Below are 25,468 nucleotides of genomic sequence, written 5' to 3' on the forward strand. Positions count from 1 at the left end.
GCCAGGGCAGGGTGTTGCAAGAGAAGGTTTGTGTTACCTGAAACAGAAAACAGAAGCTATGAGCATCAAGTTTATCATGGGCAATATCCTGGAGGGGGCGGAGCCATGTGTAACGCAGATGCTGCAGCATTTACACTGGAGCCTACAGGCGCCACAGCAGCAGCAGTGACTGTCCCCTCTCTGTATCCCAGGGTCCATCACCTCCATCCGCTCGCAGCCCGTGGGGACGTGCTCCTCCTTGAGGGTCCCCCCTGAGTCCCTCCATGTGGCTGTGCGCTCCCCTGGCCGTGAGGGCTGGCACCGCTGGAAGGTCCTTCCCCCGCACGTCGTCCCTCGGTCTCCTACACTCAGCAAGCTGCTGTGCCGGCAGGTAAGAGGCCAAGAGCCTAGAGAGGCAAACCCCTGTAGTCACCTTGCTGTTCCTCTTCCAGTTTTCTTGGAGCTGAGAGCAGCATTCATCTTGTTAGAACAAAATGTTTCTGGTTCTGTTGACATAAAATCACAGAACCATGGAATAATTGGGTTGGAATGGACCTTAACACCCATCTAGCTCCATCTCCTGCCATGGGCTGGTTGCACAGTGTTCTCTTGTACAGCCATGGTCTGATGGGAGCTGGCACAACAGCACAGTGAGGGATGCGTACACCCACCAACTTCTCTGCCACATGCAGTGCCACCTGGCAGATCTCCAGCCTCTTCTCATCTCCATCTGTTTCCTCCCCTTCCAGTGTAGGTTCAGGTTTACTATTAGAAACAACAGCTTCTCTGAAAGAGCGGTGATGCTTCAGCACAGGCTGCCCAGGGAGGTGGTGCAGTCACTGTTCCTGGAGGTGTTAAAGAACTACAGTAATGTGGCACCAAGGGACGTGATTTGTTGTCATGCTGGGGATGGGTTGGGGTTGAACTTGGTGATCTTAGAGATTTTTCTCAGCCTTCATGATTCTCTGATTCCAGGAGGCCGTTCGGACAGACTCGGTGGACGGACACCCTCCAGACCCCAAGGACAACGTGCAAGCAGAGCATGGAGAGATGCCACCATCACCAAAGCACCCTCAGCACACCCTCACCCCCAGCCCTCTCCACCCTGCAGCCTCCTCCCTGCCGTGCTCCCCTCCACGCTCCCCACCAACCTCCCCACACCGGCACCCATCGCTGACTCGGAAACACTCCTGCAGCCAGCACGGGGTCCCCAGTCCCACCGAGAGTCCCCCAAGCCCCCAGGGCTGCCTCCTGGAGCCCTCCGACCTGGCTGACGAGGAGGTTCGCCACATCAACAGCTCAGCCAAAGACTGGGGGGAGCACTCGGAGGCTGGGAGCTGCTCCACGTCACCGTTCGTCTCGCCGGCCGCATCGCCTGTGCCCTTGAAGAATTGCAGCACAAGCAGCCTGGCAGCAGGCAGCAGCAAGGAGAGGGACTTGAAGAAGTTTTACAGCATCGATACGAAGGGCTTCCTCACCAAGCCCAGCTGGGCGGATGACCAAAGGCGGCACTCCATCGAGATCTGCCCCTCCGTCCGCGATGGGGACTGCGGCTTCGAGGAGCGCGCCGAGGAAAAGCCGCGCTCCCCCGCCCACATCCAACCAGAGTCTGAGTACATCCATGGAGTCCGGAGGAAGAAGAAGATGAGCCCGCCCTGCATTTCTATAGATCCTCCTATGGAGGATGATGGCGGGGCGGCCTCGCGCACCAAACCCTCCGAGAACAGCATGCTGCGCCGCAGGACCCCGTCCTGCGAGTTCCCGGCGTACCGAGAGCCCCTGGAGCCGGCGGAGGCGCAGCCGGGGGAGCCGGGCTGCAAAGCAGAGCGCCGTGCCCAGCACCTCGCCATCCCCGGCTTCTCCTTCGAGCAGTCAGATGGCGGCGGCTCCCTGAGCAGCCTCTCGGATCTGCTGGACAGTGGGCGATCCACGCCGGACTGTGAACTGAGAAAGCCGGAGCCCTTAAAAACTCAACGGAGCAACGCCGAAAAAAGCAAAGAGCTGCTCAGCGTGGCCAAGAGCCCCGTCCGGATGCAGGACTTGGTGACTGTTGCGACAGAAGAAGACATCGACGAGCCCGTATAGCTGTCTGGGATGGGGGTGTGGGGGGTCTCAAGGGCTTGACACCGACGTGGGGTTGGACACAGAAGGGAATGCGCGGCCACGTGGCCACGCTCTGGTTTTTCCCTTTCTTGCAGTCCCTTCTTCTTAAGCGCTGTGGAGGTTTGCAAAAAAAAATGAAAACATTAAAAAAAAAAATTATTATTATTATTATTTAAGAAGAAACCAAACAAAACGGATGAAACGGTGCCGGGTTTCGGGGCGGGGGTTCAGAGGGGGCTTTTCTAAAGGGCAAAGTGGAGGCGGTGGGGGGCAGCTCTCAGCCCTCTGCGCCCTCGGTCACATTGATCCGGGTGGTGGCGGATGGGGGCTGAGGGTTCTCTTTGTCGTTTTGTTGTGGGGGTTTTTTTGTTCTTGTTTTTTTTTTGTTTTGTTTTGTTTTTAAAAAGATGCTCAACTTTTTAAAAGGCACTTTTAGAGATGTCACACGCCGTGAGAGCGCCCCGGAGATGGGAGCTGTACGTTGTCTGTATATCAGCAGTTATATAAATAGAAATAATGTATTTGTGAGATACAAAACAAGGAGAAAAAAAAAAAAAAAGACAAAAAAAAAAAGTACCCACAAAAACTCTTCTTCTTCTTCATAATGCACATATTTTTATAGAGAAACAATACTGTTTTTTGCATTACGTGTGACTCCGCGACCGGGTGGTGTTTCCTTGGGTTTTATGTGGAACTGATTATTACAGCCGTTCGTTTTCCAAATGTTTCTGCTCCTCCTTTGCTCTCCTTCCCCTTTGTTCCCCCCCACCATCAGCCCACAGCTCCTCCTTTCGCCACCCCTTTCATTTTTCTTTTGTACTTTAGAGGTTGTGTCCTAACAACGGAAAGAAACCAAATCACTACTGAATTGTAGCCAGTGCAATAATAAGTTATTCATTCTTCTCGTCTGTACAATGGTCCTTTCGCTTGTTTTATTTTTTTTTTTTCTTCCTTCTTTCAACAGATATTCAGGTTAAATGCTGCAATAATCCGAAGTACCGTGCACAAACAAGGTGTCCTGCATTACACACTAAAAAAAAGCAAAAGTTAAATTTGAAGAGATTTAAAAAAAAAAAAAAAAAGACAAAAATAAATAGTAAATTATTTAAGAAATGTATTTTGTTTCCTGCAGTTCAAAGTAAGTTATTGGTACAGGATGTCGAGGCGCAAAGAGCTGTTGGTGATGGTCCACGTGAGCAGGTCGGGATCTGTTCTCCTCCTGGCAGAACGCTGTGAGGTCACAGTGATGGCCGTAACCCCTTCCATTCATAGAGTGGTAATCAGCACCAGTGAGGCTGGGAAAGGCCTCTCAGATCCCCAACCCCACCCCATCCCACCATGACACCAAACCACGTCCCTCACTGCCACATGGCCGCGGTTCTGAACACCTCCAGGGCTGCTGACCCATCCCTGGGCAGCGCTGCCTGCATCGCCGCTATTTCAGAGGAGGAATTGTTCCTAATATCCAACCTGAACCCACACCCACGTGGACGTGGTTCCTCTGCCACACTCCAAAGCCTCTCGAGTTCAAGTCAACACCATTTTAATGTTTTTTAATATACACATATTTAGTTTTGGGGTTGATTTTCCGTTCTTAGCCTCCATTCCCTGCCTCTTCCCTGCTCCTCAGCCAGGCCCTCTGCTCAGGACAGCTTCACCACAGGGCACTGACATCGTGTGTCAGTCTGCCCCAGCACTGCGCATCAGCAGCAAAAAGACACGGGGGAAAAAAACCAACCAACCAACCAACAGAAAGAATTAAAGTAACCGTTTTCGTTTGGTTCATTCCATGCCGCCTCATATTTATGCATCCACATATATCTTCTGTTATTTATGCATTCATTACTCAAAAGGAAATGTATCTTGTTTCACATGTATTAAACTGTATAAACTGGAAGCCTGGCCTGACTTTGTGAGCAGCCCGGGGCCCCGCGTGGCTCTGTGCAATCAGCAGCCAGGGGGGATTATTGCAGTTATTCCTTCCTGTTGGTTTAATGGGGGATTCTGGAAAAGCACCACAAAGGTAATTCCTAACAGCACTTCGGGGGGCAGTGGTTGTGTCCTTTTGAGGAGAGGAGGGGATGTGGACTGAGCCCTGAGCTGAGCACAGCGATGCTGTATGTCCTGCAGTGCTGCTGTCACTCTCCAAAGCCCCGGGGGGGACCCAGGCTGATGGGAGCCTGGCAATGGATGGAGGTCTGTCCCACAAAGTGCTGCTCTGCTCTGTGATTTCCAATTGAGACTCTGCAGTGGGCAGTGAGCTGCATACAAACCCATCTCCAACAGAGAGCAGCCATCTGCTGCTGCTGACCAGGGGGTTCCTGCTGAGGAATAAAAGCCAGTTTGAGTCTGGAACCTCTGCTGGTGAAGGGGTTTTGGCCAACATGTGCTTTCTGAAGCTATTAATAACAACGAGGCCAAATCAGCAGCAGGGTGAAGCTCCGGGCTTGCTCTATGGCTCTCCCTGTCCATGTGGGCAGCCTGGAAGTGTTGGTGTTGGGATGATCTGGGAATCACCTGTGTGCTGAGTGCAGCTCCTCCGCCCCGCGCTCAGGGATGCTGCATCCCCAGCGTCCCCCCGGCCAGTGCTACAATGGGAACTTGCCCCATGTCTTCCTGGCTCTCCTTTTCTCCAGGGGATGAAATATCTGGAAGGACGCAGTTGTGAGTATGGGAACAACTCGCCTCGGCGTGCTGCAATGGCTGGGAGCTGAGCAGGCACAGAGGCAGCCAGCAGGAGGGGTTTGCTGGAACCCCACCGGAGCAACCCTGTGCTGAAGCACCCCACTGGTGGCTCTGGCCAACCACAGACCTCATTTCTGGCTGTGGGAAGACACCAAGCATTTGATTCCCCTCTTGAGTGCATGGATGAACTCAGCATCCTGCAGGATGGCATGAGGAGAGTGCTTGGAGCAGGGGCAGCACCAGAACTGCAGCAGTTCCTATGGGGGGAAAAGACATCCCCGAGATGTGGCCATATCCAACAGGGGAGAACTGAGTGTTGCTCTTCCTGCTCACTGAACCTCTACAGTACTGAGCCATTTCCACCAGGCTGCCTGCAAGGGTGGTGTTGCTGAAGATAGGAAGTGAAAAGCACCGGATGAATGTGAATTGCTACTATTTAAATGGATCGATTGCTCTTTTGCATTTTTAATCACCATTTGGCCAAAGTGCAGCCTGCAGAGACCTCGGGGAGGGGAGCAAGCGAGGACGTTGAGGCTGAATCTCGGATGGCATCGACCTGAAACAGCCAAGCTGAGGAGAGAATAAAAGCACGAGAGCAGCACAGATACGAACCCGCCCCCATGCAATTACAGACAGCCCTTAATCAATCAGTGCTGCGAGATCACGCGGGTGGCACTGATACTAATAACTATTTGGTGTTTGTACAATCCTTCTTAGGTTGAATAATCAAATTGACTTTATCCATTAAACCTTTGCAATTAAGCTTTAAATCCAGGGCTGTGTTTTAATGGCTGGGGCCATCGCTTCTTCTTGGCAGGGTCTTCATTAGGAATTTTGTTGCATCCCACCAGACCGAAGCTTTTCCCACTCCCATCCCCAGAGCTGCTCACTCCTCCTGTCCCTCCAGCCCTGACCAAACCCAGAACGCAGCTCCTCAGTCCTCCTCCTCGCCCTCTCCCCACTCCTGCTGGCATACTAATTTATTCCATGGCTCAGATGGAGGCCTTAATTAATTTTCATCATTCATCAAAAAAGAAAAAAAAAAAAAAAGTCTCACAAATGGAAACGCGTTCCAACACACATTAATTCTGAATAGAAAACCGTGCATCTCACAGCAATGCTGTGCTGTCAGAGCCGGACCCCAACCCCATCAATTACCCACCATAAAGAGGGGTGGGCACGGAACACCAAAGGCTGACATTTCTGCTTTGGCTTTCTGCTGCTCTTTTCTGCTCCGGGGGGACATCGGTAACCATCCCTGCAGCTCCGAGCTGCAGCCCAGGTAGCCGGCAGCCAAGACAAACAGCCACAAAAGGAGCGTTAATTCAATGGCTTCGCTTGCAGCAATGGCTGGCCGGTCGGGAGCGGTTTTATTTTCCCCCCTGACAATTTTCGGATGAAATATACGATTTTCTCTGAAACCTTCCTGAGGGCAGGAGGGAAAGGACAGCACTGCGGCCATCCTCTCCCGTCCCTCCGCCTGGATCCGTTCCTGCTGCCCGGCTGTTGTTTGCTGGGCGTTGAAATCTCGAATACAACCTGAAAAATCTGACTGAATGTCGTCAGAGGGAACGAATAACGATGGAAAACTACGTCAGTGGGGACAAAGCAGCTCTGTGACCCCGCGGGGTGACACCAGACCGCGCGGGAGCCCCAGAGACCCCCGACCCGAAGCGTTCCTCCCCTCGCACACCCGAGGCTCGGCTCCTTGCCCAGCAGCAGCACCTAGCGGCCGTTTCCCTGCGCCTGATGCAGCAGGAACGGCTTAGAAAGAGCCGCCCGACTTCGGGAGTTTTCCGAGACCCCGCCCCGCCGTTCCGCGGAGCGCCGCTCCCCGAGGAAGTTTGTCCCTTCCGCCGCTCCGTCCGTCCCCATGGCAACGGCTCCCGGCAACATGGCGGCCGCCGGCAGCCCCAGCGTCTTCATGGTGGCCGTCAACGGGCAGATCGAGAGCGGGCAGGTGAGCGGTGAGCAGCGCGGCCCAGCCCGGCAGCTCGGCCTCGCTCGGCTCTCGGCCCCGTAACGCGGCTCCGGCTCGGCTCCGGTCCGTGACGGGCGGGCCGGGCCCGGCCCCGCTAACGCGGCCTCTCTCCTGCAGTTCCCCGGGTTTGACGACCTCTACTGCAAGTTCTGCTTCGTCTACGGCCAGGACTGGGTTCCGGCAGCGGTGAGGCCCCGTTCCGTGCCCCCGGCAGCACGCTCAGCGCAGGGCCGGGCTCACGCTGCTTTCTCCCCGCAGGGCCTGGAGGAGGGCATCTCCCAGATCACCTCCAAGAGCGACGTCGCACCCACCACCTTCGTCTGGAACTTCCCCATCGACATTACCTTCAAGAGCACCAACCCGTCTGGCTGTGGGTGCTGCGGGGTGGGAGCCAGCCTGTGTGCAAGGAGCCTCTCTCACAGCCACGTCTTTTGCAGGGCCGCAGATTGTAGTGAGCGTCTATGGACCTGATTTCTTTGGAAATGATGTGGTCAGAGGTTATGGAGCCGTGCACATTCCCTTCACGCCAGGAAGGTGAGGTGACAGCCCCGCCATCTTTCAGGGCTGAAATAGAGATGAATTTCCAAGGTACCGAGACCTTTCAGAGACAAAAGCATCCCTGGATCTGCTTATTATGTCTCATTTGTTTGGCAGAAGGGACACAGAATTTCTAGCAGTAGTCCCATGTTATCCAATAGTTTTTGGCAATTCTTTAGGATTTTGGTACTCCTTAAATTAGAACTGCCCAAAGTCAGCCCACAGATGAGGAGCAGTACGTTAGCTCTCCCCCCATTACTCTCAGCACATGCTAAGCTTTCATTCTCACCTCTGGAAACTGACTCAGTTATGCTCTTCCTATGCAAGCAAACACTTTTGGTAGAAGTATTTTTTTTCTTTGTTCAGTGCTCTGATGTGTCTGAATTATTTTAGGCATAAAAGAACCATTGCTATGTTTGTTCCGGAGTCCACATCCAAGCTGCAAAAGTTTACAAGGTAATCATTTAAGACTGCTTATTTTTAAAGAAGTTCACGGTTTTACTCACAAGCATCTGCCCAGCTGCTCACTGATGAGTATGTGTGTATTCTTTTTATCATAACCAGACAGTTTTGAGCTTTGTAAGTAAAGTCACATTTTCAGGTGTCTGGGTTTTTTGAAGCATTTTCTTAAACTGAGTTAAATGCCTGTCTAACTTGTTGGGTTTTCATCCTCACATTTCAAAATTGTTGGTTTGAAAAAAAGGACAGCAGTCTGGTACCTGAATTCTTTTACCAATTGTGTCCAATTATTTATTTTCTGTTCTTTTCTCCAAGTTGGTTCACGGGGAGACGTCCAGAATTTACTGATCCAAAAGTGGTAGCACGGGGAGAAGGAAGAGAAGGTAATTCTGCAGGAGCTCCTGCTCTAACCCTTGCATGACAGCAGGCCACAGCTTGGCCATCTGCTTCTCCTCTTGGAAAAGCAGTCCTGCCCTGTTATTGACTTCAGCAATGACTTAAAATTTGCTCTGAACCAACATTATTCATGTCTTCTTTCTTCTAGTAACGAGGGTACGATCTCAAGGCTTTGTCACCATTTCCTTCAACGTTGTGACTAAAGATATGAAGAAGCTGGGCTATGATGTGAGCCCAAGTGACATGCAGAACCCCTCTCTGGTGCCTGCGACAGAAAGGATTCTTAAGTATTGAACTCAGAAGTGAGATGGTCAAAGGTACATGCAAAAGTTAAGCACCAGGAATTATTTGGGTTTTTTTTCCTTCAAATGGAAAATGAGTATCTGACTCAATTGAGAACATTTTACCTGGGACCTTCATTCTAAAAACAAAACACTAACCCTTAAGGCTTTGGAGTAATTATGTAGAATATTATTCTTTCAGAAAGATACAGATTGAAAAAACATATAAATTAATGCTGTCAGAGATGCTTAGCATTGTATGGGAACTGTTGATCAGGCCTGAACCTCTGATTGACCACCTGAGGCAAGCAATGAATCAGCTGTGGGAGCACAGGTGAAGGCAATTCACCTGTGCTACCAGAAGGGGTGGAGCCTGGCTCCCCCTCTAGATCCCATTTAAGTGCTGACTGCCACTGAGGAAGGATCTCTTTCTGGAGATTGTTCCTTGTGGAGTTTATTATGAGTCTACAACATGGGTGAGCATTTTTCATTTGTTCTCTTTTCACCATGGTAATTCTACTTGCCTAATCTCTGTACAGTTATTGATTGTACACCTCTGTGCACCTATGGATTGTACAAGCATTTTTATGCATAATATTGGACTATCTCAAAAGAAGACCTGCCAAGTATTTTTGTAACAGCCTTTTTTACAGTCTTTTTATATTTCAAGAATAGGAAGACTTGTGGTTGTACTGATTTTCCTTTGTTGAAAACATCAGTGCAATCCCAGTTGTTTTTACTAATAATTCTGTGGTAGAAGTGGGAAATCAATTGAAATTATAATGCCTTCCAAAAAAGAAGGCAGTATGGAAATGTTCCAGTGAGACATGTGCTTTTCTCTGTGCCACACACTTTTATCTGCAAAAGCTGCAGCAGATATCTTTATAATCCCACGTAGTACTTAGTTGGTGCAACTAAATAAAATAGTTGTGCACTATAGAAACCAATCCTTCCACATTTTTAGTGGAGCAACTGGGGTTTTTGTATTTAAGAACAAGATGATGACTCTTTCATTTCCAGGTTCTATTTCTGCATTAAGCTGCAGGAGGGAAAAAAAGGACAGCTTATTTTACAAGTGTTAGAGAGATTGTGGTGTTAAATATCTGCCTGCTGCATGCTTTTAACTTCTGATAAACAAACAGAATTTCACGTGCAGTTATTGACTAAAAGATAAACCTTAGAGAAGGATTTGAAATGAAATTACATTCTCAGCCAACCAACCATGTGCACTGTATTTAGCCCCAAGCCACACTGGTTACCAGAGGCACTGTGCTGTACAGGACAGTCAGGAGTAGCAGAAAAGACCACATTTGCTTAAGATGGTCCCTCCAGGCCAGTGGATCTTGATGTTTCACACTAGCCAAGGTTCTAAGCTGCAGCTTTTTTAACAGCCTTCTGCCAACATAATCATTCAGATCACACAGTTGTGACAGTATGGATTCAGAGAAGAGAGAATAGAGTGTGAGGAAGGTGTTTGTTTACACAGTTAATGTTCATGTTTGCTGTAACTAGGCTTTCCCACTGCATAACCCAAATGAATGACCCAAACCACGTTATTTATTACTAGTGCATGCAGCAGAAATGTTAAGTCAGGGCCTGAAGCAGTGCTTGAGAAGGCAGGGCCAACCCAGGAGAGCTCAGGTGTGTGCAATGTCCCTGCGTGACCAGAAGGGATGCAGCCAGGATCCACCCCTTCCCAGACCACATTTAAGGGTTGGCAGTGGAAGCAAAGCTATCTTGCTGGAGATTGCTGTCTACCTTCCAAAGGTAAGCAGCTTTTCTTCCGTTGTTTCTGCATCCTGTGCTGCTGTATTTGGGTTTGTTCTCACTTGCTGCAGCCTAAGACTTCGCTGCTCAGCTATTATTGCTGTACTTTCCATCACATTATAGCGTTACAGTGCATGACAGAAGCTCTGAAGCTGTTCTCAAATGCCTTCAGTGTGAGGACACAAAGCTGCTCCTCAGTCTGAACAGCTTCTTTTCTGACATCTTACCACAGCCTTTCACTGAATCCTCCTATAAGCTACTGTTAATGCTCTTCCTGTGGGCTGAACAAACCCCACTGTCTATGTGTTTTGTTTCTGTCTTTCAGCTGCCTAAGATTTGTTTTTGTTTGTGCCAGCATGGATGTTTCTAAGTCCTGAATCATCCAAGGTATCAATTGTACCTATAAGAACAGTATAAAAGTATATGCTGTGGTAAAATGACTAATTGCTTAGTCATCTCCATATTTACATGTGGACATGTAACCTCATGTGTTTTGAATGCGTGTATCAGGAGGTAACTGTGAGAAGGGCTTACAGTGATACCACCCTGTAAGTGAACTACCAAGACCTTGAAACTGTGGGAATGAAGATACACAGTGTTGAGGTGCAGAGCTTCCAAAATGAATACCAAGTAAAGCAGCCAGTTAGATGTGGTTATTTCACACTGTGCAGTGTCACCAAATAAATATAATTTCTAAAATGATAACATGAGCACTGGGATTTTATTGTGAGCATCTGCATCTTTTGTAATATTGAGAAATACTTCTCCAAGTGGGATTACAGCTCTTTTTCATCTCTTTGCTTTTATCCTGGCATGTTTTTGTTGGTGGATCCCTTAACTGGTTTTACACTTCTAGTAGTTTTGGCAATTGTTGTAATCTCTCAGCTGAGTCACACTGGAATCAATAGTAATAAGAAGTATTTCCTGCTGGCTCAGAAGAGATGTGAGGAATTTTGTTTCCTTTTTAAAAGTATTTTGGAAGTAGTTAGTGACAGTAGCAGGATAAACTTGTGTGTGAAAGACCTGGAACACACATTACCAGCTACCACTGCTTAAATACCTCTTTTCCCTTGAGCACAGTTACCTGCCCCCATTCCAATCAGAGCACAACTGCATAACAGAGATTCTACTCATGAAAAAAATACAGTTAAAAGCAGACGAAATCCAAACTCCATGCTCAGAGGGCTGCAGTGAATTTACCTGCATACAGCTTCACACATTGCTACCATCTGAAGTGATACCTGATTGAAAGGTCTTAAAACATGTTTAGTGAATGGACACTTAGCTGGAGGAACTCTTCAGTCTCACACAGTCTGCTCCTTATGCAGTGGCACGTGTGGGGGTGATATTTTCAATAACAGCTTCCTGAGTTTGATGCCATCTGTTTCTTCAGAAAGACAACTGTTGATCCATCTAATAAACATGTTCTTCTCCCCGAGACAGGCTTGCTGCTGCCTTTATGATTTTCTGGACAACTGTCTCAGTTTTAAGTCTCTGCTACTCAGCCATGGCAGAGGGTTTGCAGCTGTTTCACACTGGAGAGATACTCTGCTCTCATGACAAAAGAACAGAGACATGATGCTGTGGCTGACATTAATAAGGAAGGGATTTATGATCTGTAAGTGTTCACTGCAGTTGCTGTTAATATATGAAAGGTTAAAGAACCCATGCTTTGAGAACAGCCAAAACCCAGAAAAAAAGAAAAAAGTTGTCGTAGTGGAGGCCCAAAGTAATTTCCTTTCTCCATGCTCCAGGCAGCTGTTCCCACCCTCCTCATTTACTACTTAATCATTTTCCCTTCTCCAACCCTGGACTGAAGTTCCCAGCGCTTGTAACACAGATGGTGGTACAAAGCTGTCAGCTGGCACTGCAGCCTCTGCTTTGTTCCACTTAAATCTCTCCCAGACAGTGAAATTGGCCATTAACCTCTTAATTCCACATAAAGAGTTTTTCCTGCTTATTTCCAACTTGTGTTCAGCTACCCTGCAGGTGGTGGGGATGTTGGAATCTAACACAGCAATGACAGTGCACGTGGGGGATTTTTAGTGAATATGCAGATCCCAATACAGGCCCCCCACTATTCTTGCCAGGCAGACAATACCAAAAACAACAGAGAGGATGGAGATTGTTGCTGCTCCACACAGAGCAGGGAACAGATCAAACTTCACCTGGAAACAATCCCCTTGTGGAAAGGGCTCAGGACCAACTGTCCTTGTGTTGTGGGAGAGCTTTCCTGCTTCCACCAAGGTGGAAGCTGCCCTGGAAGTAGCAAAAGATGCAGTCTGAATACTGACTTGAAAACCTGTCAGAAATGTATTTGCAGCTCTGCCAAAACCAGAAACAGCAACATCAGCTCCTGCCCTCTCGTGGCAGTTCTGAGGAGGATGTTAGAGATCTCTAATAACAGTTAGCTAATAGCACTACATGAAGGACACCTGAGTCATGCCCCCATGGAGAACTGCTCCATGCTGTGGTGCCAGCTGCCTTGGTCCTCAGGTTGCTGAGGCTGTTTTTGCAACAGCACTAATGAAGCAGCTAGAAATTATCTCCATCTGAAAATGAGTGCCTTGCAGACAGATTCAAGCTGCCAAGTGCTTCCCTGCAGCAGTGCTGGTTACAGAACAGGAGCCTTCTGAGGTACAAAACAGGACTGAAAGAAAGTCAAGTTTCAGCTCCAACTCTGCCCAGCCCTACCACTGGCAGCATTTCAGCCCAGCACAAAGCAGCCCCAGGATGGCCCACCTGGGCCTGGCAACATCATGCCAGGACTCCCTCCCTCCAGCCCTTTCCCATTTCCCCAGCAGCACTGGTAGATGGCACCGAGCAGCAGAGCTTCTGCAGGATGGCTCCAAAGCATCCCTTGTGCTCAAGGTTTGCGATGATACATTTCCAGTACCCAGCTATCATTGTAGCACAGACATTAGAAAGCATCTTTTGGCCACTGAAGCCAGGACAAAGGCCATGCTGCAACAGCACAGTGAGAACAGGAGACTTTCCCTGCTGGATGCAAATGTTTTGGTCTCTTGTCCTTCAGAAGGAAGAGTAGCAGTAGCATCTAGATGCAGGCTTCTATTTTTATACCTCTATTCAGGTCAAGATATTTAAGTATCCAAATTCACCTCAGAGAATATCACTACATTTAGTGCTAGACTTGCTGATGAAGATATATTAAAAAAAAAAGAAAGAGAGAAAAAAATAAAACACCACCACCCAACACAATACCAGCCAGTCCAAGGTCTCCCAGGTAATACATCATTACACCAAGTCAAAAACTGGTTCCCTTCAGCTTGGCTACCCCTCTGATTTGCACTCCCCACCCAAAAAGCCCTTACAGAAAACCAGTGACCCCCACTGATTTCTACAGAATCCATGCTGAGAAAACAAACTCCACCTCTACTACTGCTTTAATCCAGCCACTTGAAATAGCATTGATTTTTTCACCTGAGGATGGAAATGCACTTGCTTAACCAGTGGCACAAGCATTGAGATCAGCTCAGTAATACATCCAGGCTGCTTGCATTGTGCACTGTCTGTGACCTGCTGTGTATCTGCTCCTTCTGCAAAGGGAGGCCAAGTGCCTATGCTCTGCACCACAGCTGCTGGCTATGGAGATGTTCAGATGCATTAGAAAGACCCTGCACTTCAACAGCAATGTTTGTATGTTTCCATGCATGCTATAGCCAGCAGTTCTGCCACTGAGGACTCCACCAGCAAGCGTGGATCATTCACTCATGACTGAAAGTTGCATCCACTGGTTGTGTTACACTGGTAAGGTGCCAGTGTATTCCCTATTGATCACCACACTGCCACCAATCAGCCACCCTAATAGGTAATGAGCAGGGAAGTTTAAGGCGCCAAAGGGAACAGACAGGGGGCATTTCTAATCGTTGAAGCCTTAAGTCTTCAACTATTAGAGGGTATAATCGATTGACACTAAGAGACTGGATTGCTACCACCATATATAACACTGGCTCTCAGTTATTTATAACCCTAAGCTCCAAAACCATCTGCTGTCTTTACAAAAATCAATGTTCATTTGTGTCCCAGTTCAAAATACAGAGAGGACATTACCTGGAAGGCAGACAATAGCTACGTTTTTTAGAAAGCGGAAGTTTTCAGCATGAGGGACTGCATAAATCAAGTCTGGTTCTCAGAAAAGTGGATTGCTGGCAGTTGCAGAAGTCTTGCCAAAGCCAGAGCACAAGCTGGCCACAAGCATTTCCCCACAGTTCACTGAAAATGAGCGGAAGAGCAAAGCCTGCACCACTCGCAACCCAGGACAAACAAGAGGTAGTGGCAATGTACACACTCAGCAGAAATACTTGGCACTGCTGGCAGGGCAAGCCTCTAGACAATACTTCATCCAGATAGCCCTCTTCCTCCCCAAAAGCAGGCAAATACCACCCTGATTCACAGAAGAGGAAGAGGAAGCCTGTGGCAGGGAGAAGGCAGCCTGCCCAAGGTCAGAGGAAGCACAGGCACAGCCACAATCTCTCCCAGCAGCATTATCAGCTCTGCCCTCCTCCAACAGTCCCTTTGGCTCACAACAGGCTGCACTATTCAGCTCGAGTTTTATAAAGTCACCACAAAAGTTTCCATTTCAAACCTTTCCAAAATCTTTCCTGTAGCAAGCAGCACTACTTCCAAAATACATACAATTTCAAGAGGCCAGAGAAAGAACAGTGAAGCAGCACTGATCACTCAGAAGAGAATGGCCAGAGGAGCAACAATATCGCACAGAGAGGAACTGTTCTGCATAGGAGCAGAACATGAGACACAGAACATCCGTCTGGAAAAATGAGAGCTACAAAAAACAAAAGGTGTTATGGTTGTCGTTTGTGGCAACAGAAGTTTCTCTCTCTTCCTTCCAGGCCCCCAAACAGAAGCAAAATGAATTAAAGACCTGACCAGAGGCAAACTTACTCTCCAGGGAAACTGGAGCGCTACAGAAGCAGTGGGTTTGTGAAACACCCACAGTTCTGTGCCACAAATCCAAAACAGAATCGCTCACAGACCTGATGCTTCTTTCCACGCCTGCCTCACCAGCTGCCAGGTTTCTAGCACCACTGCAGTTTCAGCACTAGAAATTATTTGATTGCTGATAAGTCTGATTGGCAGCGAAGTACAGCTACAGGAAAACTGGGGGAGCTCTGGAGAGGCAGCTCTTGAAATAGCCTGATAATGAAGTACCTTCCATTTAAACGATCCCAAATTAGAAGCAGAAATCACCTCCCAGCTGGAGGCAAGCTCACTGCTGCCCAGCACAGCGCAGCTCCATTGAAGGCGCAGAGCCATGGCTGCAGGAAGGGCAAGGCTGAACCTTTTGTTTGAAGGCAGGAGGCAAAGGCTCCAGAAGTCAGTTCTGTCACAGCTCCCCCAACCCTTATTCCACAAGTGACTAGCTTCACAAGTAAAGTTCTCCCCAGCCTTCTGTCTCAACATTAATACTGAAGCCTCTGCAGGGAAAGTAGCATATTGTTCCTCCAAAAATGCTGTTTGAACGGTGATGTGGTTTAAAGAAGCAATTCAGTCACCTGCAACACAAGTCTTCCATTTTTATTGAGTTAGTAAGGTCTCAACTGATTCTGAATTAAGTGGTCTGTAAGAAACCCTCCTTTCTCATAGCAAGAGCAGGCTTGCCCCAGGAAAGCCATGAATTCATCAAAGGAATCACATTGACAATATACAAGAAGCATCACTCAATAACCATCAGACTTCTCCTAGAGCCTTGGACTTTCAAGCACAAACCTTCATCATCTCGACCAACCCATCAACTTCCTTGAAAACTAAATCAAGCATGGCAGTTTGGAACAGGATACAAACACTACGCAGAGTCTGGAAAAAGCAACACATCTGGAATATAAGCAATACAATTTTAATTCTGACCAGTCACCTACAAACCCCTCGTCTTTCCACTGTTCTGATGGCATTATTAAATATCACATTCGTGACATCGCTCGGGAAAAATGACACAAAGATACAGACATTATGATACAATAGTACAAATGATAAATTATTTATACAGTAAATAATGTCAATAGTCAGCACAAATTCATAAAAAGCAGCCGGCTCCCAGTATTATGAAAACAGTTTGGTAAATATTTAAATTGTAACACTTGTAAAGGAAGTGAGTCTTGTGAGATTCTGCTGTGAAAAATAAACCATATATTTCTCCACAATCTGTGCAATATTAATACATACAGTACACATTAGAAACTGTAACAGCAAAAGGGAAGATGGATAACAATAGTTGTCTTAGCTACGGGACTTCAAAAAGACTGTAAACACCACAACCCACCACAGTTTTCCTTCCCTGTCCCCTCAATGTAGTTTAGTTTCTATATAGTATAAAACTGAATAAATAAACTGAGCTTATTTTGGGTTTAAAATTATGCCAAGATTTTTTTTTTTTTCTTTTTACAAAATAATTAACACTTTATCTTTGGTCAATTTGACCAGTAAGGCTATTCTGGGATACTAACATTTAAAAAAAAAAAAAAAATCAAAAGCACTTTTAATATCTGCAAGTGAGAAGAAGGGGAAGAGGGAAATGCATTTGGAGAAACAGGCCAGAGCAGACATGATCAGATGCACATACATCCCCCATGCAGGAAGAGGTGGAGGCGGGGAGGAAGAAGGAGTATTCTGAGGAGCAGATAAATTATCAGGAAATGGATTCACCCTTCTGGACACAGCTTGAAGCTTCAGCAAGGCAGGGGCAGAGTCACGGCTCCAGGCTGGGATGTCAGCAGGGCAGAGCCCTGAGCCACTGCTCCATGTTGCCTTGCCACAGACTGCTGTGATGTGCATCTCTGCGCAATGGGAAAGCGATGCAGCTCTTGCAGAAGTGGCTCGGTGAAAGCAGCAATTTGCCATTCAGCAGTTTCATTAAGCCAGGGCTCCCCACCAGACCAGCGTCGCATTCAGATCAATTCATGGTGACAGATCATTATTCTGAACTACAGATGAATTTATAATTTTAAATACTACCAACCCCATCTGGCCTCAGAAAACAGTTACCTAGTGTTAAATGAGAGGCTGTGATTAGAACTGCTTGGCTGAATAGATAATGCCCCATCTAGCTGTCACAAATGCATTCAAGTGACTGACCAAGGGAAAAAAACATCAAGTCATCTCAATTTCACTGTTGATAAAACTAAACTGGAAAAATAATGAGAGATAAATCTTGCCACAGATCAATTGGAAAGCACTTCCCCCCCATCTGCAAGAATCACACCCTTCCTGGTCTAAACTTTTCAATAACTTCAGCAACAACAAAAAAGTAAAGTATTTTTTCCTTATTCTGAAAGGCAACATGAATGTTTTTCGTTTTGTTTTTTAAAAAGACATACTGGGTGTGGACAGTCATTCTTTTTCCTCTTCTATGAAAACAAGAGCAGATGAATATTCTGAATCCTACTTGCAAATTCATTAGTATCAAGAGGATAGAACAATCTGCATAGAAACATCCACACACTTAGCATTCCATCTACTAATAGAGCTACACTGACCTACACAGCTAAACTCTGTGATTGTACCCTAGATTTGATAGTCTTTCAGCCTCCCTGCCCACCACAAGATACAACCAGCAGCCAGCCCTTCCCTCTGCAGCACCCTAGGACTGTCCCACTCAGCATCACTACACCAAGACATGAAACTGGCAATCTCTTCCAGCTTTTTTTGTCCTCCTGACTAGGGAAAGGCCACCAAGATGCATCAGTTCATTCGGAGATGCCCTCGAGGCAGGAGCAAGCACTGGGACGTCCCTTCCACACTCTCTGCACATGTTTGCATTGCTTGCGAAAGCAGAGCTCAGAGCACTGCCACTCTGAGCAGCCAGGTCTGCACCAGAGACACGGGCTGAAACCTGAGTGTGGTTTAGTGCTGATGAGTCCAGACATGCAAGTTAAAATGTATAGTTCAGCTTACAGTGAGTAAATGCAACCAGTTATTAATATGGAGCGCACCTTTCATTAAGAAAAAATTAGTCCATACAATTAATGAGCTGTGTTTGTACATTAGAACTTTAAACATCTTAAGAAGAAATAAAAAACAACAGCCTCCCTGCTGATCTTTGTGAAGGCTACACGTCTGTCCGTTCTGGTCATCGGAAAACAGGAACAAACCAAGGGAAAGGAGACTTTAGTGTTTGTTCATTTTAATGTAGTCTTAAATCACGTTATGTTCAAATTCAATTCATCTAAAAATAATTAGTCACGAGAATTTGTTTTGAACTGCATTATGAATACTTCATTTAAAAGTAAAATATTTTAGTGTTAATCTTCCCTTTTAAACTCTCTTTACAGAAACGAAGAGCTAAAACCATAAATAAGAGGGCATTAAAACCATAAAAATGACATTTGCCAATATCTTAATTTTTCAGCCAGACTTGATAAATCTATCAAAACCAGACAGTTAAATAAGAACCACATTATAAAAATTAGCAAAAAAAGGACTATCAGGTAACTCTGCAAACTCAAATATGAAACTGTACTAAACAAAATATGTGCAAAAGTATACAAGAGTAACTGCATATAGCAAGGTTAAGCCTGAATTAGTTTTAAAGCTTGCCACGGTGAAACTGAATTCAAAGTTGTCCCACTGTATTTCTTTTTTTTCTTTCAACTCACATTGTAAGTCAAATAAAAACAAAATACACATAACTTCCAAATGAAGCTGGTACTGGACAAGCACAGAGCAGGACACTCACTCAGCACGAGTGCAGCATGCCACTCACAGAGAGTTCCTCAGGAGTCCTTAGAGTAGTGTACAAATTCAACACTGCATACAACAGCACACGTTATACTTGACAACTTGCGAATGTTCTTGGGTTTTTTTGTCTGCTTTTTCCTTTTGAGACAAGCTTGCTTTCTCAGTCAGACCTCTGATACCAAAGCAGTGCGATTTTGTGTTGCAATGTTTAATGCATAAAAACCAGCCACCTGGGCCCTCCGAATCATTCTCTTCTAAGAGTAAGGACTATGGGTGAACCAACAGTCTAGAACTGTGTACAGTTATGTGCAAAACATTCACTAGCACTCTGAATCTCAGGTCTATCATATGGGCATAGGAAGTGACAGATGCAGGTAAATAGTAATTTCAGGATCCAGCACATCATCTGACATCTACAAAACAGCCAACGGAGTTTAAAATGGCAGGTTCTCCCTAGAAAGTGTATTGAAATGATTAACAAAGTAACAAAATGGGCAGAATCTAACTTTGGTGAAAAGTCTGAACATTTCACATAATGCTCAACAAGCCAAAGTAAGGTACCATCTGTAGCAAAGACTAGATTTAGATTAACTGGTAAGTAGAGACAACTCTTCAAAGATCATAACTGTAAACTGCAAATCTACTTCCAAGTCTCTTACACACCATTCAGTCCACACAGGCCACGTTTGTTTCGCTGTAAAGACTTCAGCCTGGAAACACTATGAAAAGAAAGTTCCTTTAATTGGGTCTTTATAGGAGAAAAGGGTTAGTTGTATTTGTAGACTGGGATGCTGACGGTGGGATTCCTGTACTGTGAAGAGGTTGGGTCATTGATCCTGCAATGCTCACGTTCATCCCCTGGCCCATCCTTGTTATGGATGCCACAGTGCCCATAGCTGGTATTGGTGCCATTCCCACAGGCACTGGGGCCATGGAAGACAGAGGTATTGGCTCCATGCTTATTGGTGGCACAGCACTGAAAGAAGGACTGGTTCCCATCACAGGACTTGCTCTCATCTGATTTAGAGTGAGTGGCTGAGGCTGATTCACTTGGAAGGGGTTGATTGGAGTTGGTGCTGTAGCTGCACCTAGTTTTGAGAGAAGGGGGAAGAGGAAAGAAGATCGCACCTCCATAAATGCTGAGGTTGTGGAGATCACCTTTTCCAGCAAAGAATGCACCTTTTAGACATGCTCCCAATCCCAAATCACTCAGCGATGCCACTCAGCAGGCTGGTGCACAAACACAGTCTGTTTCATTCAGCCCATCTACACCACAGAATGTTCATTTACTGACCAACTGTTTCCACTTTTGATGACGGTAACAGAAGTAACAAGTTCTAAATCAATAACGTTAAACACGACTACCTATGAGATTATTTAATTAAAAAAACACTTTAAAATTTGCTTTTAAAAGGCTATTTCTACTCCCTTTCTGCAATCTAGCTACTGCAGATCTTCAGCATCTCTTCCAGTTAACTCCATTTAGAAACTGTACATGTTTCTGGCACTGAGCTTTGACAAGAATTCATAAAGTAAACAAGTTGTTTCCGAATTACAGCGGTGCTAGAAAAAGCAGAGAATGACTTTCCCAGCATTTGAGGTTTTTTGGGCTCCTGCCAATGCTACAAATTCCTTTTACCGTATATGCACAGTGTTATTTGGATGGCCCAGTGACCCCTCACAAACTTTTTAGTAACTGGTAATGGCAGATACAGAGATTTGTTCTGGTTAAGCACTGCCAAGTTCCTCAGAATTGCTGCCTTTTTCTTTACTCAAGAAGTTTTACAAACTGTCTTTTTTTTTTTCCTGCCAGAAAAGTGAAGAAAATAGATACTGAAATACCATTTTAAGGTATTTCACCACACTGGTGTCACACAGAAATTTCAGTGCATATGAGTAGCTTTTAAAAATATATACATCCTCCAAACGTTTACTGCCACCTTCTGAGTTCACTCAAAGTAAAGGTTCACTTAACAACAGGGTAACACTGAGAGTGTATTTTGATCAAAACTGGGTTACCATGCTAGCCTACAGACAGCCTAACATCAGCAGCCTAACCAGGAGCTCATCAGAATATTCTTGGAACCTAAGTTGGAGTCAGAGATACTAATCAGTTGAGCATCAGTAGGAAAAGGGCTTGCCACAAGAATCTACCACCTACCACTCTCCCAGCAGATTCTTTGGTGGCACATGTTCATGTCTTACCTGTTCTGACAATCAGTCAGTTTTAGCTCAGACATTTTTAATAACCAAAAGTCTTCCTCTAACTCAAATGCTTTTAAGAGAGCAAGTGCAAAAGTGGAAGAAAGCCAGCTTGAACAAAGCTAGCCCAACAGATCAGCTGCAGGCACAGAGGTAGAAATTCTAGGCTTTCAACAGCAGCACGCCTAGAAAGCATGCTGTCCCACCCTTCTGCTCCCAATCATGATCTATTGGCTGAAACAATCAAGAAAAACAAGCCAAAAATGGCTTACATTAAACCAAATGGGAATGAGTTATGCAGAGTTTTCCTATAGGAAAGATAAAATAAAATAACTGAAGGAATGTGCAGAAACAGACCTGGTGCCAAGAATGGATTCAGCGAAGTTACAGGTTGCGGTGGCTTAGACACCAGTGAATCCAGGTTCACCAGAGCAGCATTGGGGCCCAAAAAAGACTCGGGGGTTTTCCGAGCTGCGCTCTGTTTGCCTGATGTCATGCTTGAGTGTTGGGAATCAAAGAGATCAGGACTTGTGGTACCGCTATGCTGGGATGGCAAAGTGGAACCTGATTCAGCTGTAACAACATAAAGATAAACAACACTTATCTCATTGATAACATAATCAAGCAAAGAAAACCCTGAAGTCTCTGACAAGGGAAATATTTTAAAATCTAACATTCATATAGGTCACCTTTAAACGTTCAAATATGCACAACACCCTTCCTATGCAAGCAGATACACTTTAACTGTTATTTAGGATAGTATGAAGAAGCTACAGTAAGAGTTGCAGTGCTCTTCAGAATACCCTGCCCAATTTGCCCTGGTGAATATTCCTGCAACTATGTTGCAACTAGGAATTTTCAAGGAGAAAACACTCAAGAGCTTCCACTTCTGCCCCTGCAGCATCCTACTACTGTACCCTTCGTAACCAGATTTTGCTCATGTTTTCTCCTCGTGTTGAAGAAGCCCATCCTAGTTTTGACTCAGTCACCAGCACTTCAGTCAGAATCTTCTTTATAGTACATATTATCAAAGCATGCACATGCTAAGATCTGGCAGTTTTAACTCAGTAACTATCAAATAACAGCATTAAAAAAAAAAAACAAAAAAACAAAAAACCACCCTAAAGCATTCATAGAAGCATATTTCCTCATTTTCCTACCATCATCACACACTATATGTAACTAACTTATATATCTGAGAAATTTAGTCAATACAGTTCTGTTCGACCATATAAGCCATATTCCAAACATGTTAGATGCCACGAATACAGAAGCCAAGCAAATTTCTGGGCTGACCCAGCAAAAGGTTGCAGAATAAAGTTCTGTGGCTCACAAGGCCAGAAGCCAACTCTCCATGAGCTCACACACAGCCCAAAACGTTAACAAGTCCTTATAGATGCATTATCACCAGATTTAATCTTTGCTTATGTGAAAGGCAATGGGGTTTCACTTTTTTACATAAAATTCAGGAAGAAACACTGTTGTTGAGTCTATACCCAAATTGTCTGCGTGTAAGGATTTAATCCATACCTGGCTTTTTGGAAGTTCGAAGTGTGTCGAATTCAGAAAAATCATCTTTAACTGTACCATTCAAATTACTGAAGAGGTCAAAAGATGTACTTCCTGTTCAAAACAGCAAGAGAGCTCTGTCATTAGCAGATCTTTGATTGCATCACACATCCGATCCTACCAAAAGCAATTTCTAACCACTCATGTTACCAGGAAGCCACTCTGTCGGGTCCCAGGGCAGCAGTTCAGAGCAGCCAGAGAGCTCCTACTCTTATGAAGGATGAAGGAGAAGGATAATGGCACTGAATTCTCCTCACATTATCAGCTGAATGATTCATAGCAATGTGTTTTTAATCACAATGTAATGCACACCTTAGCATGCTGGGTTTTTTTTGCATGTCTGCACTTAGAGAGGCCCAGGCAGGCAATGATTGCTGTGGAAGAAGAGATAGCAATGATTTCAAAGCCCGAACTCTGGAGTGTGTTAATCAAGAAAAATACACTTCTGAATATGCTTCTGAACACCAATGTAGTGTCACTATAACTTCAGATTTTACTCAAAAGGAGGAGGAATGCAATAGTAAAAGTTATCAGTACCACCTAGAGATGGTAAGGCTGTGTTAGCTGAAACTAAAACTCAGCAATCACTTGCAACAAAAGAAACAAAACATCTTCAAAATGTAGACACACCCTTGCCTCAAAATGGGGAATAAAAGCCACACCTAAATGAACTGCAATCACACTACTGAAAAGCTTTGACGTTTGCTTTCTCTTTTTGCATTCACCAGAATGATTTTTCATTTTTAAGTTAGTTTTAACCTCCAACACATTTCAAGCAAACATGGGTACAGATCTCAGCTCTGTAAACAACACAAAAAGACAACAAAAACAAAAACCAACAAGAGAACAAGATTCTACATAATAGAAACACTTAAAAAGAAAGATCACTACAGCTAAACAATCCCATAATGATCCACTTATATTTCTTAGCCAAGGCAAAAGTATGTTAGACAACTTTTCACAATATCCGCTTTGTGACTCCTTTGGTGATTAAGCACTGGGATGAATGACTGGCAGAAAATGCATTTCAGATGTATTTAGCCACGGTGCCAATATGGAAATTCCAGGTACTAAGACTCACCAAGGCTGCATTAGTTACAGAGCATGAACAGACAATTATATCAGCACCTTCTTGATCTTGCTGTGCAACAGTTTAGGAACAGATTCAACACCCTCAGTCTGAAGCAACAAACCTTAATTGCACCTCTAAAAATCTCAGCATGTGAAGATGCTTAACCTGTCAATCTATGTCAGCAGAGACATCCATCTGCACAGCTATTTATCATGGTGAAAGGTAAAATTATAGCAACATTCATTTCCAGAAATTAAGTCCTTGTCTAATTAAAAATAAAACTCATTTAAAAATGCAACGGCAGCAGCAGTCGTAACAGCTCGGCATGCATCCACACATACTAATAGAGGAATGTAAGAGAGCACTAAGAAAGCAGCAGCACAAACTCAGAGCTTCAAGTTAATCATATCTGAAGTTCTTTTTGCTGCTAGCTATAGTAACTCCTGTTTATTCCAAAGAACAACACTGCAAGTTGTTCAGCACATTATTTAACTATGCAATACAAGAAATAAAAAGTAATTCTGATTTCACTTTTTTACCCAAATAAAACACACATGCAATGAAACAGTTGCTCACCAGAAGTAGAGAGGGGTTTGTTTGCAGGTGCTGGTCCCCAAGGATCCACCGAAGATTTTGCTGCAGTAGAAGATGGCTGAGCAGGAGCCCATGGGTCAACATTTTTGGACAGAGACTGAGTTGCAGATCCTGCTGGTGCTGCCCATGGGTCAACAGAAGCAGCTGGTTTGGCACCTGCAAAAAAAAAGCCAGTAGCAACACAAGTCAGTGCAGGTTCGCTTTGGAAAGCTTTCCTAGGAGATCAAACTCTCATTTATGAGCTATTATTGCCTACTAATGCTAAACACAAAAAGGTGAAGCAATTCAAGATTAGGAACACCAACCAAGTCTCAGCATCTATGTTACACATGCAGAAGAAATAAGCAAAATAAATTCTGTGGGAGACAGATGAATAATACTAAGCTCCCATTTGAAACTGAATTTTAAAAGACCTGCAGTTCCAACAAGAAAACAAATACGCTTTTTCTGCAGAACCTGCCATCTCAACAGAGAATATCTGACTTGCAGCAATCTACAACACAGGGGGTACTTACGAACTCATACACAGAAGGTTTCTAAAAAGCCTTTGTGAAAGATACGAAATATATAACATTAAGACTCGAATAAAGAGATCTGCAAGATGCAGACAGCACAGTTGTCGGATTCTTTTCCACAAAGCTGTTACTTTACAAAAATATTATCAGCTTCTCTAGCTGGTCGTGCTTTCTTTTAGTAGATGAATATTCATTTCCTTTCCCAGTGAAATTCAGACACCGTCCAATTAAATGAATTAAACATAGTTTAATTACTACAAACAACTGTACAGTCCACGAGAAGAACAGAATTACCTGTGCAGCACACAGCTGATGCCTTTAACCACCTTGTGGATTTCAAATCACAACTAACACTGCTTTATATATTAAAAGTACATACAACTCCCCACCCCTTTGTATCACAACTCTGCACTGCACACACAGTACAAAATCGAATTCGCAATATTGGTCTTTGTTTCATCAACAGGTGGCACAGCCTTGCTGCAGCTTCAAATCAGGAAATACTCCAAATAAATCTAACTATTCCCACTCCAGTACTTAGGTTTCCTTTATCTGCCCTCAGTGCTGAGTTACAAGCGATGCCACACAAGAAATGCTAATGACAGAGCTTCCCATA

The 25,468-nt window shown here is 45.2% G+C and overlaps 3 protein-coding genes and 1 long non-coding RNA gene across 14 annotated transcripts in view; 2 read left to right on the plus strand and 2 right to left on the minus strand.

Annotated features, from left to right (window-relative positions):
- LOC116237424 (voltage-dependent T-type calcium channel subunit alpha-1H) overlaps positions 1-2,910 on the plus strand; it is a 167,647-nt gene extending 164,737 nt beyond the window's left edge. For all 6 annotated transcript variants that reach the window (XM_090151886.1, XM_090151890.1, XM_090151885.1 and 3 more), the window contains 2 exons: positions 192-370; positions 955-2,910. In XM_090151886.1, coding sequence (XP_090008012.1) covers positions 192-370; positions 955-2,064 — 1,289 coding nt within the window. In that variant the 3' untranslated portion in view covers positions 2,065-2,910. The remainder of the gene's footprint in view (positions 1-191; positions 371-954) is intronic.
- Positions 2,911-3,012: 102 nt separating this feature from the next.
- Positions 3,013-6,867, minus strand: LOC149915767 (uncharacterized). The gene is made up of 2 exons (XR_016471821.1): positions 5,241-6,867; positions 3,013-3,112 (listed from the first exon to the last, which is right to left on the minus strand). It is a non-coding gene; the product is annotated as an uncharacterized LOC149915767 (long non-coding RNA).
- On the plus strand, positions 6,616-11,486 carry B9D1 (B9 domain containing 1). Of its 3 annotated transcripts, XR_016471820.1 has the most exons (8): positions 6,616-6,727; positions 6,866-7,118; positions 7,186-7,282; positions 7,679-7,741; positions 8,060-8,127; positions 8,289-8,457; positions 9,989-10,188; positions 10,312-11,486. XR_016471820.1 is itself a non-coding variant. In XM_090151894.1 (7 exons), the coding sequence occupies exons 1-7, from the start codon at positions 6,641-6,643 to the stop codon at positions 8,432-8,434; spliced, it is 642 nt and encodes a 213-aa protein (XP_090008020.1). In that variant the 5' UTR covers positions 6,616-6,640; the 3' UTR covers positions 8,435-8,484. The 3 variants fall into 3 exon arrangements, 2 of the variants coding, with proteins under 2 accessions (XP_090008020.1, XP_090008019.1); XM_090151894.1 differs by lacking the exons at positions 9,989-10,188; positions 10,312-11,486 and having other exon boundaries at positions 6,866-6,934; positions 7,007-7,118; positions 8,289-8,484; XM_090151893.1 differs by lacking the exons at positions 9,989-10,188; positions 10,312-11,486 and having other exon boundaries at positions 8,289-8,484.
- A 4,237-nt stretch (positions 11,487-15,723) lies between these two features.
- EPN2 (epsin 2) overlaps positions 15,724-25,468 on the minus strand; it is a 40,272-nt gene continuing 30,527 nt past the window's right edge. For all 4 annotated transcript variants that reach the window (XM_031606591.2, XM_031606588.2, XM_031606589.2 and 1 more), the window contains 4 exons: positions 24,320-24,493; positions 22,633-22,725; positions 21,460-21,675; positions 15,724-19,988 (listed from right to left, as the gene is read on the minus strand). In XM_031606591.2, the coding sequence (XP_031462451.1) occupies positions 19,651-19,988; positions 21,460-21,675; positions 22,633-22,725; positions 24,320-24,493 (821 nt within the window). In that variant the 3' untranslated portion in view covers positions 15,724-19,650. The remainder of the gene's footprint in view (positions 19,989-21,459; positions 21,676-22,632; positions 22,726-24,319; positions 24,494-25,468) is intronic.

Source organism: Phasianus colchicus, chromosome 16 (genome assembly GCF_987193195.1).
Source record: "Phasianus colchicus chromosome 16, bPhaCol1.hap1.1, whole genome shotgun sequence".
NCBI lineage: Eukaryota > Metazoa > Chordata > Aves > Galliformes > Phasianidae > Phasianus > Phasianus colchicus.